The sequence below is a fragment of the Leuresthes tenuis genome, unplaced genomic scaffold, assembly GCF_036924035.1.
Source record: "Leuresthes tenuis unplaced genomic scaffold, fLeuTen1.0.hap1 SCAF_5, whole genome shotgun sequence".
Taxonomy (NCBI): Eukaryota; Metazoa; Chordata; class Actinopteri; order Atheriniformes; family Atherinopsidae; genus Leuresthes; species Leuresthes tenuis.
The window spans coordinates 31,242,801-31,258,493 of record NW_027325359.1 but is presented as its reverse complement, the minus strand read 5'-3'; the positions used below and the strand labels follow the sequence as shown (position 1 = coordinate 31,258,493).

The 15,693-nt window shown below is 42.2% G+C and overlaps 2 protein-coding genes across 4 annotated transcripts in view; both read right to left on the bottom strand.

Moving 5' to 3' along the window:
* LOC140307674 (plasmanylethanolamine desaturase 1) overlaps nucleotides 1-1,298 on the bottom strand; it is a 45,108-nt gene extending 43,810 nt beyond the window's left edge. The window contains exon 1 of the mRNA XM_072386654.1: nucleotides 975-1,298. Coding sequence (XP_072242755.1) covers nucleotides 975-1,134 — 160 coding nt within the window. The 5' untranslated portion in view covers nucleotides 1,135-1,298. The remainder of the gene's footprint in view (nucleotides 1-974) is intronic.
* A 5,835-nt stretch (nucleotides 1,299-7,133) lies between these two features.
* The window catches only part of znf423 (zinc finger protein 423), a 157,932-nt gene continuing 149,372 nt past the window's right edge, over nucleotides 7,134-15,693 (bottom strand). For all 3 annotated transcript variants that reach the window (XM_072386659.1, XM_072386661.1, XM_072386660.1), the window contains one exon: nucleotides 7,134-8,091. In XM_072386659.1, coding sequence (XP_072242760.1) covers nucleotides 8,062-8,091 — 30 coding nt within the window. In that variant the 3' untranslated portion in view covers nucleotides 7,134-8,061. The remainder of the gene's footprint in view (nucleotides 8,092-15,693) is intronic.

Genomic DNA, 15,693 nt, shown 5'->3' with positions numbered 1-15,693 from the left:
GAGATCAGTGCTGATGTCTTTCCTCCTTGGCATCGTGTTAACACACACCTGAATGCTGCAGAGCAGCAAACTGACAGAATTTATGCTTTTAAAGAGGTGCTCACACTTACTGATGATTAATTAATCAGTGCATTGATTACCTGGCTGCTTCTTAACCTCTTTATTCCCATGGAAGCTGTAAGGGTTCACTTAGTTTTTCACACACTGCTCCTGCATTTTGTCTCAGTTTTTATTCAATAAATAATGACACAGTGGAAGATGTGACATGTTGTTATTCATCTGAGGTTGTTTTTACCTAAATTTAAGACCTGATAAGGAACAGGTGATTTTTGATGAAACCCCAGGACTGAAAGAGGCTCTACTTTCTTTTTTCCCATGAATATTCACACCCAGAGCTCAGTGACTTTTATATCAGGTTCTGGGTTTGTACACAGAGTCGCTCTAAAATAGAGAAAACTTTCTAAAGTAGAGAAGACTTTCAAAACCGCAGGACAAACCTTCCAGGGGCCTCACATGTACTTTGAGTTAAAATTTAATCCGGATAACAGTCCAGACTGGTGTTCAAAGCTCTGAGTTTTGCTGAGTGATTTTAGACAGAGCGGACACGCTCCACCAGATATAAGAAATACAGAGAATAAAAAGATCTTCAGACCTGCTTTGCAGCTGCAGTCTGAACCGTTTCCCTCTCAGAAGCAGGCCTTCACATTGCTTCCTGCAACAACTCACTGCCATCATCTGAGTCATTGTTGTTTTGTACAAAATACACATGAATGAGACATCATTGACCATTTTTCTTCTCGCCACGCTGTTTGTAAGCCAGACCATCTCCATCAGCATCACCCTAGTTATCAGCACTGCCTTCATGCTGTGGCTTTCAGGCCTCCGCTGATGTCATGTCTCATACCTCAGTCTCCTTACCGACACCCGAGTGACAGCAACAACAGCACAAACAACGACATTAAACACGTTTTCACCTGGCGAGTAGAGCCTTGCCAGCTGTCGAGCTCCGGCGTGCTGCGGCCCCCACCGAGGCGCCGCGCTGCGTGCTGCCGCCCCATGCTCATTCCCGTTCGGATCCTCCTCCGCCATGGACCGGTGCCTGATGTCGGTCTCTGAGAGAAGCGACGCCGCCATAACTCCTGCTCGCTGCCCCCCCGCTTTGGTTTTCAGCTACAACACATCAACTGTGGGTCTGTCTCGGTGGTTGTTTTGTTTGCGTCCCGGCCCCCGGCGGTGCTTGTGGCTGAGTTAAGGAGGAGGAGGAGGGAGGGTGGATCAGCTGATGCTAGCTGGGCTGTTGCCGGAGCAGCCCGGTACCCGGAAATACACGGACAGAGCTGCGATGACACACAGACCCACTTCACGACCGTTTAACCGCACCAACTGTCCCCTCAACATTTAACGGAAAAAGAGAATGATCACGCATTCTGTCCCGTCTCTTGCTGCCGAACAAACTTGATCAGAGTTTAACTCCCAGGCCACTTTAGGGACCTTCTGCTCCTCACACCTCTGTTAAAAAGAGTTAGAGGTGGTTACAAATAACCAACACCTGCTTTATTTAGTGAAACGGGCTGCTTACGTTCAGTGATTTATTCGTATTAAGAGAAGTACTGATGTATTTTCCATACTTGTGCCTGTGGGAGTTTGTTTAACTCATTGCGACAGAAAAACAGTTAAATGTTTGTTAGAAATTAGATTATATGGAAGCCCATTGCTGCCGCTGCTGTGAAAAAAGAAGCTGAATGATGCCCCAAGTCAAAATTCTGACTTAACCCTTGAAGTGCCAAGTTTTTAAAAAAGAAAAATGAGTTTTCAATAAGCTATGGCTTGAAAATGGCACGAGATGAGGGGAAACTGTAAATGGTAGTAAATTGAATCGCTTAATTTGTCTGTGATGACGTCACTGATTCCACAACCTTTTTGTGAACTTTGAACACATTCACTTATTTCTTTTGCAATCATTTTCTGAATTCATGTACACAACTATGTACAAAGCTATTCTAAGTTATGATATTTTCTTCATATTTTTCTTTGTCATTTTATCCACATAAAACAATCGAAAACCAGTCAAAGAAATGTCAGTAAGAACCAATTAGATCTTGATTTTGCCTCAATGTTTGAGTGGCCCACAACTGGTGTTCATATCTGTTGGGTCCATTTGTTCTCGGTATCCGGGGACCATCAGTTAGGAGAAGGACAGCAACTTAGTGGGCTCAGCATTTGTCAAATCACTGTCTCGATTTTGCTCAGCAAAATTTGTAATCCACCCCGTTACAATCTCATCAACCCGGGTTAAAATCGCTGTTTAAGGGATTAATACAATAAAACACTGACTTTTTATCTCAAAGTCTGACCTAGAATCTCAAGATTTTGAGATACAACATGAAAAGCTTTACTTAGACAATTATTTGACTTTTTATAATCAGTGGTGGAAATGGGTTTCCACAGCCTACAGTGCCACTGAAAAAAGAAAAAAACCTTATGAAATCATATCTTGAGATAACACTGCTTGTTCTTGCGAGAGAACAACTTAATTTATATAGTTTTCACAATATATCAGCCTTTGTTTATTAGCTGATGACATGTTATGGTGAGAAAATACGGTTTGATTGATAGATTTTCAAGATCAATGTGCTAAAAAATGAGTGGTTTCTGTGTTAACACCCAATTTCATCATTCATTGTTGTAGCCATAATACTTGGAGAGGATATATAACATTCACTCAGGCCATGTGTGCATTATTCTGTGTGCTTCAATAACTAACAAAATATATTAACTCATTATCTTAAAAATGGGTTAATGTGATAACGATAGGGGTGTAACGAGATCTCGTATCACAAGATCTCGCGAGATTAAACTCAACGATATTTCTCGTTGTGTTAAAAATCTGTCTCGCGTGATTTGCTTGTGAGCTATCCAAACTTCTATCTTCTATGGGGGCAGTAAGGGGCTTTTGTTACATCTTGCCTGCCAGAAGCTAAAGAAGAAGGAGGGGAAGCAGTAAACAGCCAGAATGACGTTGGAAAATACTGGTATTACCGTTGAAGATGCCCCTGCCACTTTCAAATCGTTTGTTTGGCAGCATTTTGGGTACCCGGCGGAAATGATGAATGGTAGTTGAGTGACCGATACGATGATCGTGATAAGACACGGACAATATGCAAGCATTGTATGAATATAATGCCGCACACTGCTGCAATTTAGTTTCAATTTGTGGAGGAAGAAGTTTATAACACAACTCGGTTTTGCAACTCGGTTAAATAAAAGTCTGCTGGTCCAGTCATATATTTTGTCGTGGTAGTTTTCTTAAAATCTTGTCTCATCTCATGAGCTGAGTGTATCGTCACACCCCTAGATAACGACATAAAAAATTCACATTTCGTGGGTAACCAGTCATTGCTATCTTGAGATAATGACACAATCAACCCGTCATCACAACAGAATGAGTTTAGCTGTAATTTTAGCATCATTGTCTCATGATCTCGAGGTAACAATACTAACCTTTTTTTCAATTAGCGTGGCCTCTCTTGGCTTCTGTATATTCAGAAAGCTTCCTGTCTGATTCTATACTTATAAAAGCCAAAAACACGCTATCTTTATCTTGTTCAGTCATGTTACATCCCTGCAATTTGTATTCCAACATGTTGGTGACATCTGGGGGTGTCTTTGTCTGGTGTCTTCAGCATGACAACAAATCCCCAGATATGGCTGTCCGTGTGCAGTACTCAGGAGGAGATTTGTGTTTGTGATGGTGACGTTACATCCAATACATACGGTGGCCATGAAGCGCAAATCACAACAAGAAATTAAAAAACACAACCGCAAAACAGAAACGACAACGGGATTAACCAAACCGGAAAAGGTAGGTACCCTCCATGTCCTGCATCAAAATATTCTTTAAAGGGGAACTCCGGTATTTTAAACCTGGACCTTATTTCTGGCATGAAATACGTTCATCTACTCACCAAGAACAGTTTGGTGAAAGTCGGCGTCCTTCGGAAGATATTTAGATTTCTCGAGATCCATATAACGGAGTGAACGGGGCTTAGACGATGCAGCCTCTAAATAAGGCATTATCTGTCTTTATTTCACCAATACTTTAAGAAGAATGAATGAATGAACGTGTACTATTGCACTGTTAGCTCATAGCTGCTGTGTTGCTGTTATTGGCGGCTATCGGGGGGCACCTAACTTTTCTGGTTTGGTTAATGTCGTTGTTGTGCCTGTTTTGTCGTTGTGCTTTTTAATTTGTGATTTGCGCTTCAGGGCCACTGTAAACACCGGCAGGGAGAGCCAGAAAGCAAAATAACTGCACGACCCTTGTGCTGCTTTAAAGTGTGGAAAGTGATTCCCACAGTCTACATGATCGCATGTCATATACTGTATGTTGCATGAATCTTATCTGTCTTATTAACAGTAGAAGGTGTTAGTCTGTGTGTGTTTAGATATGAATAAAGTGTGATGAGGATGGCTGTGGTGAATGATGGGTGTTAAGAAATGTGGATTAAGTGTCATACCCACAGTTGTTGTCACCTGCGGAGTTTGAACTCAAAAGAAAACATTATTAAATTATATTCAATGGAAATGATTGAGCACAAATAAGTAAGTACAATCCGACAATTATCACATGTTCAAATCCATAACATTTGAACCTGAGGTTCCTGATTTGATGCCATTAATTAGATTCTTATTTATTCATTCATTCATTTTGATTGAGAAGCAGAAAAAGGCTTATTCTATGAAATCTCATTAATTTTAAATGCTTTTCTTTGACCTATATTGCTCTATATGTCACCTGTATCCCACTATTTAGTCCAGTAATTATAAAAAATAATTTTCTTGGAAACATTACTTGTTACACAGTAAATTTAGTGGAAGGTAATTCAATTAGTTTGATGATTTATCCCGAAATAGAAGATGTACATCAGTGAAACTGCAGGTTTAACTTTGTATTATTTGGGATAGTATCTCCATGATTGTTAATTAATGCTAGTCCAACCTACAGAAGACTGTTGTGGTGCAGAAAACTGCTTAAACTCATTCAGATCCAAGGAAACATCAGCATCTTCTGTGTTTTCCTTTCAGATGCAACCTCAGCGTGTTTTGCATTATTTCATCATCCTCAAGCCATTTGACAAAGTTATTTTTAATGTTTGATATTTGGTAAAAATTTAGTAATTTACAATTTCAGCTGATAGTTTTAAAGCAGTCGTAATTATGATTCTATGGTCCCTTCTGCATCACAGGCTGAAAATTAAGGTTTTAGTGGATTTGGAAAAATTAGGAGCATATTTTCAAACACCGCTAAGTTTTAGTAAATGGTTCGTTCTAAATGGTTTATTTGGTCTTAATGGGATACGGTGGTCTTCAGAGATGTGCACTTTGGGTTGGTATATTTCCAGTGAGGAACACATGTGCTCATAAGTGGTAATTAGGATCACAGATGAGGACAAGTTTTAAAGGATCTGGGTGTTATATCACCTATCTATTCTACCCCCATTAAGGCAAACCTGTTTAATTTGAATGCAGTTATCTTAAATGCTGCCTTCAAGTGCTCCTTGTAATTTAACAGTTGTCAGTTTGTGCTTCCTAAGTCTAAAAGTTGTATAATTTTTAAATCAATTCCCAAATTTAACCACAACACATTCTGTATTGGCCAGCAGGGGGAAAAATCCACTGTTTCTTTAATATTAAGGTTAATCATATCCATAGAGCAGTTATTTTTAAGTATAGTTTGTACAGGAGTTAAGTCGTTGTGGAGAAACTAATACATTATAGGGTGCAACAAGAGTGCAGTGTCCAGTCTGCTGGGCAGCCTGGTGGTTCTGTATTTAAAGCTGTGATACTGTTTCCATGAAGCCAGAAGCTGAAAGAGTTCATCATCAGTGTTCAGTTTGCAAAGAAAAGAGAAGAAACCACAGAAAAGCTCCTTTAAACTGAGAAGTCCCTCTGGTCTCTGCAGATCTGTGCAGCTGTATTTCATGTTGACCGTGTGGTCAGAGACGCATGTTAATGTGACGTTTATAGCTCCGTGCTTTAACTGAAAGTGTATGCAGGCAGTTCTTGGCTCACACGGTGGCCATAACAGATTGTAAGTAACCGATTGAATCATGTGTTGAGACGTCTGTGCTCTGCTGCGAAGCACTCTCCTGCTTTGATATTGTTATTATAATTTAGAACTGAGTGTGAGGTGGGCATCCCCAGGGGGCTATAGTTAAATAGTGAAAAGGGAGCTTCATAAAATGCTAGATTAGTTATCAAAAGATTTAAATATTCGCAATGTGGCTGGGGTAATCATAAACTAATAAATGCTTTACGACAGACCATCTATGTATTCACTAAAGTCTAAATATGTCAAACAGTAACACTTGCTAAGTGTCTTTGGGATTAAAAGACTGGATTGTGATCCCATTGGTGTAGAGGAATTTAGCTAAATCAAGCAACTTTCCCAGAGGGGAGGCTTACTATGTCCGACTTTGAAAACCTCAGATTTAGAATATTACCTCCTTACACTTGTTTGCAGGACTGATTGGCAGCTTGTTCAAAAGACTTTAGATCTTTTGTGTTTGGGGGAAGCACTTTTAAGTCTTTTTCTAACAAATACACAGAAATATTTGTCCCAGAGCTCACGACTCATAACATTTCTTCTGCTTTGTGGAGATGGAGGAAATTTACCAACAATCATCAGCATCCGTGTTGTTTTTCTGCTCCTGAAACTTTGTTTCTGGTGCTGAATCCTTTCCGGCGTGCACAGCCAGGCTTGGGTTGCCGTGTCCTCTAAAAAGAAGCTCTAAACACAGAATCAGTCTGTTAATCTGGTTTAACACAACAAACACTTCCAGTGGGTTCAGGGCCAAAGAGATAGTGTCGGCCTCTGGGTGTGGAAGCTTGTTGTTGTCGATGTTGTGTTCGCAGTATTTGGATGCACAGAAGGCTCTCCGGCATCTGAAGGGGGATGCACATGAAGACTTCCACCATGCTGGAAAGTGCAGTCAGAAATGCAAGTGAAGATGGCAACTTTCCATCATATTTGGACAGTCCTGCAGCTGTTAGAGGGACGGCATCAGTAGATAAGCCTGCCTGCATGCAAGCAAGCGCACCCTTCAGTTTAATAAATTCACATCACACAGAACTTCTTTATTTGTCTTTTATTTATTTATTTTCTTTTTTCTGTACTAGATTATTGCAATCTGGTTAATTCACATTTAAAAAGCAGTAATTGACCAGACGCACTGAAATCGATGATATTCATTTTTACAATAACCGTAACAGGCCCCATGACTGGAAAACCCAATCCAAGAAAAAAAAGGAAAAAAAAGAAACATCTGTATGGTTTTCTGCACTTTATTTTGTTTTGATGTCTTTTTTTCATAGTACTTACAAAAAGAAAAAATATATATAACAATCATAAAAAGGGTAGTTTGGGGGAGGAATATTACGACTGGCAAACAATCACAACACAGCACAAGTACCTACTTACTGCCAGAAATGAAAGGTACAAAAATGAAAATGAAGAAAATAAGCGCATATGGAGTAAAGAAAATTAAAAAAAATGGCACCTATGAATACAATAAGCAACCGAGAGAACAAGAAAGCGTAGCTTCTCCTACCATCTATCCAAAAACAACAAAAAAAACATAAACAAAGGGTGTTTCCTTGCTTTTTTCCCTCTCTTTGTTAAAAAAAATAAAAAGCGTGACCTGGGGAGTGAATGGTGGGAGGAAATGAGGAGAGGGGGAGGAGGGAGGAGCTGGTGGGGGGGTTTGGCAGGGACAATAAAAAATACTGCACGTACAATACCTTTGTTCACCCTTCTTTTTCCTTCATCGAGCTCTTACAGTTTTCCTCTCCCTCTTTTCCCTTTCTTTATTTAATAGCATGTCCCATTAATATTCCTTTCCCCCGCTGCTCCTAATAGCCGCGCCCAGTGGCGCGATCGTTAGAGTTTTACATGTGAGTAGCAAATGACACTTTGATTGGCTGTGATGTGGAGATGGGGGTCCCCCGCCGGCTCCGGGTCGGGGGCACGGCTGAGCTGAGAGATCCTGCCGGGCCTCGGTCTCACTGCGCGTGCTGACTCAGTGTGTGGTTCTGCAGGGAGAGAGGGAGAGGGATAGATGGGGAGAAAAAGTGAGAACACATGATGAGAGAAATAATGGGCTGCATGAGCGTAGTGCTTTCCACTTGCCCCCCCACCCAACAGCAGAACAGAAAAGAACAGAAACAAAACTGCCTCCCACAGTACAGCCAGCAAGGCCTCCTTCCTTTATACACAGATGAGAAACAACATAAGAGAGGAGAAGAACAAGATAAAGACACAACCAACCCTAAAACAAACTGCAAGGCACAGAACAGAAGCTCAAATGTGTTACTGTGTGATTTAAACATCGTTTACATGCTTTCAACATGCTTTGTGGATGCTGTGACAGAAAAAAAAATCACATCAGATTTATTTTTCTTTTTGATTTTTCATCACTCCAAACCTAAAGTTATCACAAACAAGAGAATCTCGTCATCTGAAAAAAAAGCATTTTTTAAAGTTTCACATATCAGGACATAAGAAAGAAATCACCAGGTCCTTGATCAGGGTTCAAATGAGGTCAATACAACCTCAGATGAACGACACATGACATTTTACACTGTGTAATTATTCACTGAATAAATACCAAGACAGCAGTGTGTGAAAAACCAAGTGAATCCCATGAGCCAACAGTTTACAGAACCACCTTTAGCAGCAATAAGTTGAAGTAATGGTTTACTTTATGAGATTATGAAGTTCATGGTGGACTCAATGACTGCAAGGTGCCCAGGTCCTGTGGCTGCAGAACAAGCCCAGATCATCAGCCCTCCACCACCGTGCTTGACAGCTGGTATGAGGTGTTTGTGCTGATATGCTGTGTTTGGTTTCCTCCAAACGTGCTGCTGTGCATTAAGACCAAACATCTCCACTTTGGTCTGGTCTGTCCAAAGGACATTGTTCCAGAAGTCTTGTGCTTTGTTCAGATGCAGCTTTGCAAACCTAAGCTGTGCTGCCATGTTCTTTTTAAAGAGAAGAGGCTTTCTTATAACCCTTCCCAGATTGATGGGTAGCAACAGTTGCTTCTCTAAGTTCATTGCTGATGTCTTTCCTCCTTGGCATTGTGTTAACACACACCTGAATGCTGCAGAGCAGCAAACTGACAAAATATAGAGGTGCTCACACTTACTGATGCTCAGTTAATCAGAGCATTGATCAGCAGCACCTGGCTGCTACTTACTCTTAATTCCTGTGGAAGCTGTAGGGGTTCATTTAGTTTTTCACACACTGTTTCTGTGTTTTGTCTCAGTTTTTGTTCAATAAATAATGACACAGTGTAAGATGTAATGTGTTGTATTTACCTAATCTTTGAGACTTAAGGAGCAGCTACTTTTATTTTGTCCTCACACGTAAAACCTCAGAATTAAAAGGTGTTCTTTCTTTTCCTGTGACTGTACTTCAGTCCAGAACCAGATCATTTCAATCATACAGTGTTTGTTCTCTTTTTATTTCTTTTATTTCTGTGGGAACCAGGAGCCTCAATGTTTATTCAGATCTGCAAAACCCTTGTGTCTTTTGATATTGTGATTAATATTTTACAGAAAGCGTCTCCATACCTCCGAGACGCCTACACTCGCATCTCTCCAAAGGCATCAACACATAACCACAATGCAAAAAACACCTTTTCTAAAAAATCTAAATTCAAAACAGCAGCGAGAGCACAAAGGGAGACCGATGCAACGATCTCCAGGTGGAACACCAAGATTTAAACTGATTTTTATGCAAAATTAAAGATGCAAGACACACACAAGTACACAATAGGTTTGATAATAGGTTAAAGTTTCAAAGTGAAACAAGAGAAGCATAAATGTAGGTAAACTGGAACGTGCAGGATTGTGTTAAAAAAAAAAGACAAAAATGTGCTTCATGCTCTCATGATCGCACCCACTCTCACACACACACATATCCACAGTGGGTCCTCTGTGGCTCTTCCATATCAGCTGCAGAAGGGAACTGAACTCATGATAATCTGGATTTGCTGGTTTGGAACTTAGCTAGCATTACATCTAAAGCTGGGTAGATAGTGTATGTGTGTGTGTGTGCATGTGTGTGTAGAGGATGGGGAGATGATTGGAATGATCTCTTTGGGAATGTGTGTGTGTATCAGAGAAATTTCCACTAGGATGCTTTCCTCCTCTTCTCTCTTTATTTTCCCCAGACGGTGCAGCTTTCGCCCTGCGAAACGTTTCCTACCTTTCTCACACACTCAAACACACACATGCACAAAGACAAATTCCCTCAGAAATCTTCCCCTATCATCCCTGCTTCCCCGTGAACACACACCCTGACACACACACACACAACACACACTATTCCCAGTGAGATCTTCCCAATCAACGCCCTCCCACCCCCTCAGCACCACTAAAAGCAGCTTCCTCAGATTAATCGCTCTCTCTCTCTCACAGATAGGCCCCACTACAGAAAGAAAAAACAGGACAAAAAAAGAACAGTGGATGGGAGAAGGAAAAAAGAGGAGTGGATAGGGGGATGAACAGACCGGGGAGGAGGGGAGGGGTGGATGGGGACTCAAATGTGAAGGATTATACGTGGTTTGGGGTTGATAAATACTTATTTGTCATTCTATGGCCCTTATCTTGCTGTGCATGTTTTGTTGAGCCCTTTGGTGTGTGCGTTTCTGTGTGTTTGTCGCAAGGCTTCAGAGGCCAAGCTCGTCTGTCCAGAGGAAAGCAAAGGGCATTAATGTTCGACACCAGAGACGTCTCTGCACATAAACACAAACCCAGCGCCATGTAGAGGCTCTCAGAGAAATGGGTGAGGAAACGAGCAAAAAAACCAACAAAAGAGTGAAAATCAAGCGTCTGTTTCCGTGTGTTTGAGTGGAGGGACATCTCAATGGGAGCCACTGACCCCATTATGATAGAATACTTTATCGCTTTAACTCATCCTCTGGCTCTGCGCTCCAGCAGTAAACTCGGAGGCAGCATTTCCTTTCACCACCAGAAGAGGTCAGGCTCATTCTTCTTTTTCTGACCTTGTGGGGCCGCAGAGACGAGAGGAGAGAATGTGTCCAGTCTCCTAAAGGAAAACCACACGTCTGGTTTTCATCTTTATGCACTCGCTTCAAACATGACCTCCAAAACATCAGGCATTAGAAATAGTTATGGAGGGAAAAACATTTTTAAAAAGGTAAATATGCTACAGTAATGAAAAGGCAGTGAAAAGGAAAGGGAGGAAGGAAAGAACCAGACACAATCTGTGAGTCTGTTTTCCCTCAGGTTCTCTGGGTCCAACTGCTGCTTTATCGATTTGTAGATAGAGAAAGAGGAATGCAAAGGAAGGACAGAGGAAGAGGAGGGAGGGAGGCCGTGGTGACTCCCTGGAGGAGCCGGCAGAACTGCAGAGGACTGATGGAAATAGCCCAGAACGAGAGGGAGACGAATGAAGATGAGTGGGAGGGATGGGAGACGAGCGACATGGACGGACGGGTGGCAATCTGTCAAACACACACACTGACACCCCCTGGTTATTTCTCTTCATTTATATAGTTGTTTGGGGGCTCTGTATTGATTATGCAGCAATTAAATCAGAGCATGTGTGTGTGCCACAGTGTGACATCTGCTCCACAGCAGAGTAATTGATATATTCTACGTAAAAAGGGTGACAGAGCGAGTGTGAAGGAGCAGAGAGGAGGAGTCAGACAGAGGCACACTTTTCATTTTATATCAAAAGTTTTTGGAGCTTCTGAGTATATACACCTGCAGCTGTTTGGTTATCTCTATCAAAGATTATGTCCCCAAACTGCTAAGGATGTATCAAAGAACTGCAGGAAACCAAATGGTTCTGCTTGCACAATCAAGATTAATCTTTCGGTGAAAGTCAAGGGCTCCTTACTATAAAATCAGTTCAGGTGCTGAAAAAAACCTGAAAAGCTGAGGCTTTTCTGGAGACTTACTGATGTTCACTCTACTCTACTCCTCCTAATTCATCCTGTGAAGAAACTAGAAGGATCAAATAAAGACAAACCGAATGGTTAACCCATTTGCTGTTACTGTAAATGACTGATCTTGCTCTCATGTTTGTCAGTATCTAAATAAATAACTCATAATAATTACGTGTCTCGGAAATGCTGAGGTGATGAGTGCGTCGTTCCCGCCACATCAGGCCATAATGTTTAAACGGTTTCACAAAAGACATCATCAGCCTGCATAAAGCAAAAATATAAAGGACCTCTAAGGCAAGGAGTGTGGAAAATATGGCCGTTGCAACAGGAGGTGACTGCTAGAGGCAGTGTGAGCAGACATCCAGTGTGTTTTTAATTTTCATGATCAATAAAACTGCCTCACATGAGAGCATCACGTAAGAGGATCGTCACAAATGACTTTAAGGAGATAGGAGGCATTCAGGCGTCCTTGTTGGGGAACAGCTGCTGTTGTGGAACAGTTGTCTGTTGCTAATCAGGGCTCCACATTTACAGCTGACCACTTCCCCGGGGCTGCTAAACTCTGTGTGTAAACTCTGCTGACCACTTGTAGACCGATATGTCTGTTGTTCTCAAGATGTAGCTTTTACAATCTGAAAGTCACAGCACGATGAAATAAGGAGTTGAAACATTCCTGCTTCTACTTAAGTACCCGGAGAAAAAACAGAACTGAAACAAACCCTTAAAAAGCAGCACAGAATCTCTACAGAGCGAAATGATGAAGGAAATCCCAACATCAGGCTCGAGTGCAGGTTACACAGAGAACTTTCTGAAAGTAAACATGGAAATTAAAACCTTTTAAGAGCTGTTCAGCTCTTAGAGTTCCTCCGACAGCCCAAAGTTCTCTCTTTACTTGACAAGCATTTAGCCTTAACCGCCTAAATGCTTTATTTTCAAGACTGCCTTCTCTTTTTTAATCGAAGTAATTCTGCCACATTCTACTGTGCATTTACTGAATGACTGAAATAATAACCCTGGTTTGGGCTTCATTTCGCCCCGGTTGTTTTCTTGTAGCAGAGGGTGTGCAAACTGTGGTGAGAACAGCCAGCCCAGGCCAGACCAGTCAATACAGAGGCCTGTCATTGTTTTTCCTAAACTGCTTAGAAAGAGCGAGGCTAAAGCCTGCAGAGCCACAGGCTCAGGGGAAATATGGCCCTGTCGCATTACCCATGCACAACTCTGCCACACAGAGGAACAGATTCACCGACTTACACTCACAGCTTAAAGCAAATGCACGTAAGGACACATAATGCCAAGAAAAAAAGAAGACAAGAATACACAACGCTTGACACAGACTCACACAGTCTCATGGGGAGAGGGAGAAGAGGATGACAAAAGAAAGCAGGAGATAGAGATGAGAGAAAATCTAATTCCTGCTTCCCTTTGCTCTCTGGTTGTGTTGTGCTGATGATTCTACTGGCTGTTTCAGAGCACTGGAGGAGGAACAATCTCACCTTTAATATCATTTTAATGAAACACACAGGTATCTGTTTGTTTGGTCTGAACTGGCAGAAATAACACATCAGACCAAAGTTAAATCAGAACGTGAACCATCAGGCTCAATCACTGGCACATGGAAAAGGGATCGTTTGTGCGACTAATCCGTAATGGCAGCATTTTATTCTGGAACATACAAACACGCACTTTGCTGCTCTGTAATGATGTAACAGCGACACCTTGAAACACAGGTGCCACGTCTCTATTAGACACAGGAAGAGGAAGGATGCTGGAATGATGCCGTGGGTCTGTATCATCGAGCGTCTGTCAGCCCGTGAATCTGTGTCAAATATGGTTGTGTGTGTCCTGTCTCTATCGCTGTTTTTAACACCAAATGAAAAATCACCTTAGTCGCTCTGTGGTCTTCTTTGGGTTCGGAGTATTTATAGTGCAGAGTTGACGGTCTTCCAACAACGCGAGCACGTCTACGTCTGTGTGTGTGTGTGTGTGTGTGCGTGTGTTCGTCTGCGACGAGCAGATGGGATGTCTTAGCCCTCTTCCTCTGCTCCCTGGCTTGTCTTTAGCCCCACCCGTCCAGGACAGGATGCTACCTCGGGAGTAGATCAAAAATAAACGCACCCCCTGCCCTTAACATCCCGCCGAAGCGGATTCCCTGCTCCCCTCCGAGACTTCCGCTTTTGTCCGTCTCTCCTTGTCCCCATCATCTCTGTCCGTTTTCCTCCAATTGTAAACAACAATGCATGATCTTCAAATTCTCCTCAAGAAACTTCCTTTAGCTTCTTCTCTCTCCCGCCGAGTCACGATGACCCACACCCAGGGTGACCCCTCTGACCATGTCCTGTTTGGAATGCCCCCTCCGTCTCCATCTCCCACGGGGACTTCCCCTCTCCTGTTGCTCTCCTGTTGCAGCCAGGTTTGGACCGGTAAACACAACCCAAAATACACTCACAGCAGGAAGGGAACAAGCACACACAAACAGAACGTCAAACACCACATTCGCAGCTCCCTGCTGAAAGCGGTTACACAAACCAGGAAGTGACCTCACCTCCAGCAGAAGTAAGTGATCATTCAGTGAGAGCCACGCGACACATCCGAGTCACATCGTTATGGGGGAAATGTTCGAGTGAAGGGCTTTTCAAGGGCTGAGGAATGTGGTGCAGACTGTGAAGCTGAGTGCCAGATGAGGACTGGAGAGTGACACACACAATTAAAACAAGACACACATATGAGTACACAACGCAACACACACTCACACCAAAAAGGTAAGAACATATCGAGGGTACGGACAGACAAACGAATCCACAGACATGATCCATCCAAGAGGAACGCTGTCATATAACTACTCACACCCAATCCCAACAAATCCCTCAGGGGGCAGCATCTTTCTATAGATGTTCCACTTATTGAGATGGTCGCCATCTCCCACTAGATGACCACTAAAAGTCAGTAACTGTTACTTAGCCCTCTAAATTTTCATTGTTCTGTTCATTTGTGGGAGGAGGTTCAGTGCTTTGTCCAGTATTTTTGCAGATTTACCTATTTTCGCTTATAGTCGGCCTAATTCTAATCTCTCTGTCTCACATTTTTGTCGTTGTCAGCTGTCGCGCTGCTCCATGTTCATTCTGCCACTCATTGATCAGATCGGGCTGATTTTTAATAATTTAGCTGCAGATTGTGTGACCCAACAACTATGATGGTATATCGATCAAGCGTATGTGTATTCTAAGTGAGGCTAGTATTGTGTGTAAAAACCCTGAATCTATCTTTCATTAAAGTGCAACAACTTGTCGACTGTTCGCTGGAAATGACCAGTCCTAAATATTACGCCTTCACAGATGTGCAAAAAGACTAAAAGACACCATCAGAGAGGCAAATGGAACAATGACACCAAATGTCGACACTAACTGATAATCTGGTTTTGTTTTAAGAGAGAAATTAATGCACAAAGACACAAAGTCTGAGAGTTGCAGCCATGAGAGCATTTTGGCAGGACTGATAGAACACCACACCATGCAGGGCCTGTCCTGTTCTGTGACACATTGCCTCTGTTTACCTGTCACACACACACACACACACACACACAACCCAAATGACAGGAACATGGTCCAAGCTGTTAGAAACCCTCCAGGTGTTGGCTCAAATAGTGTAATTCTCCTCCTCCGTCTTTGTGTCTGTACTTCTGTCTGTGTCCTTATGACTTCCATCAAAGCAACAAGTC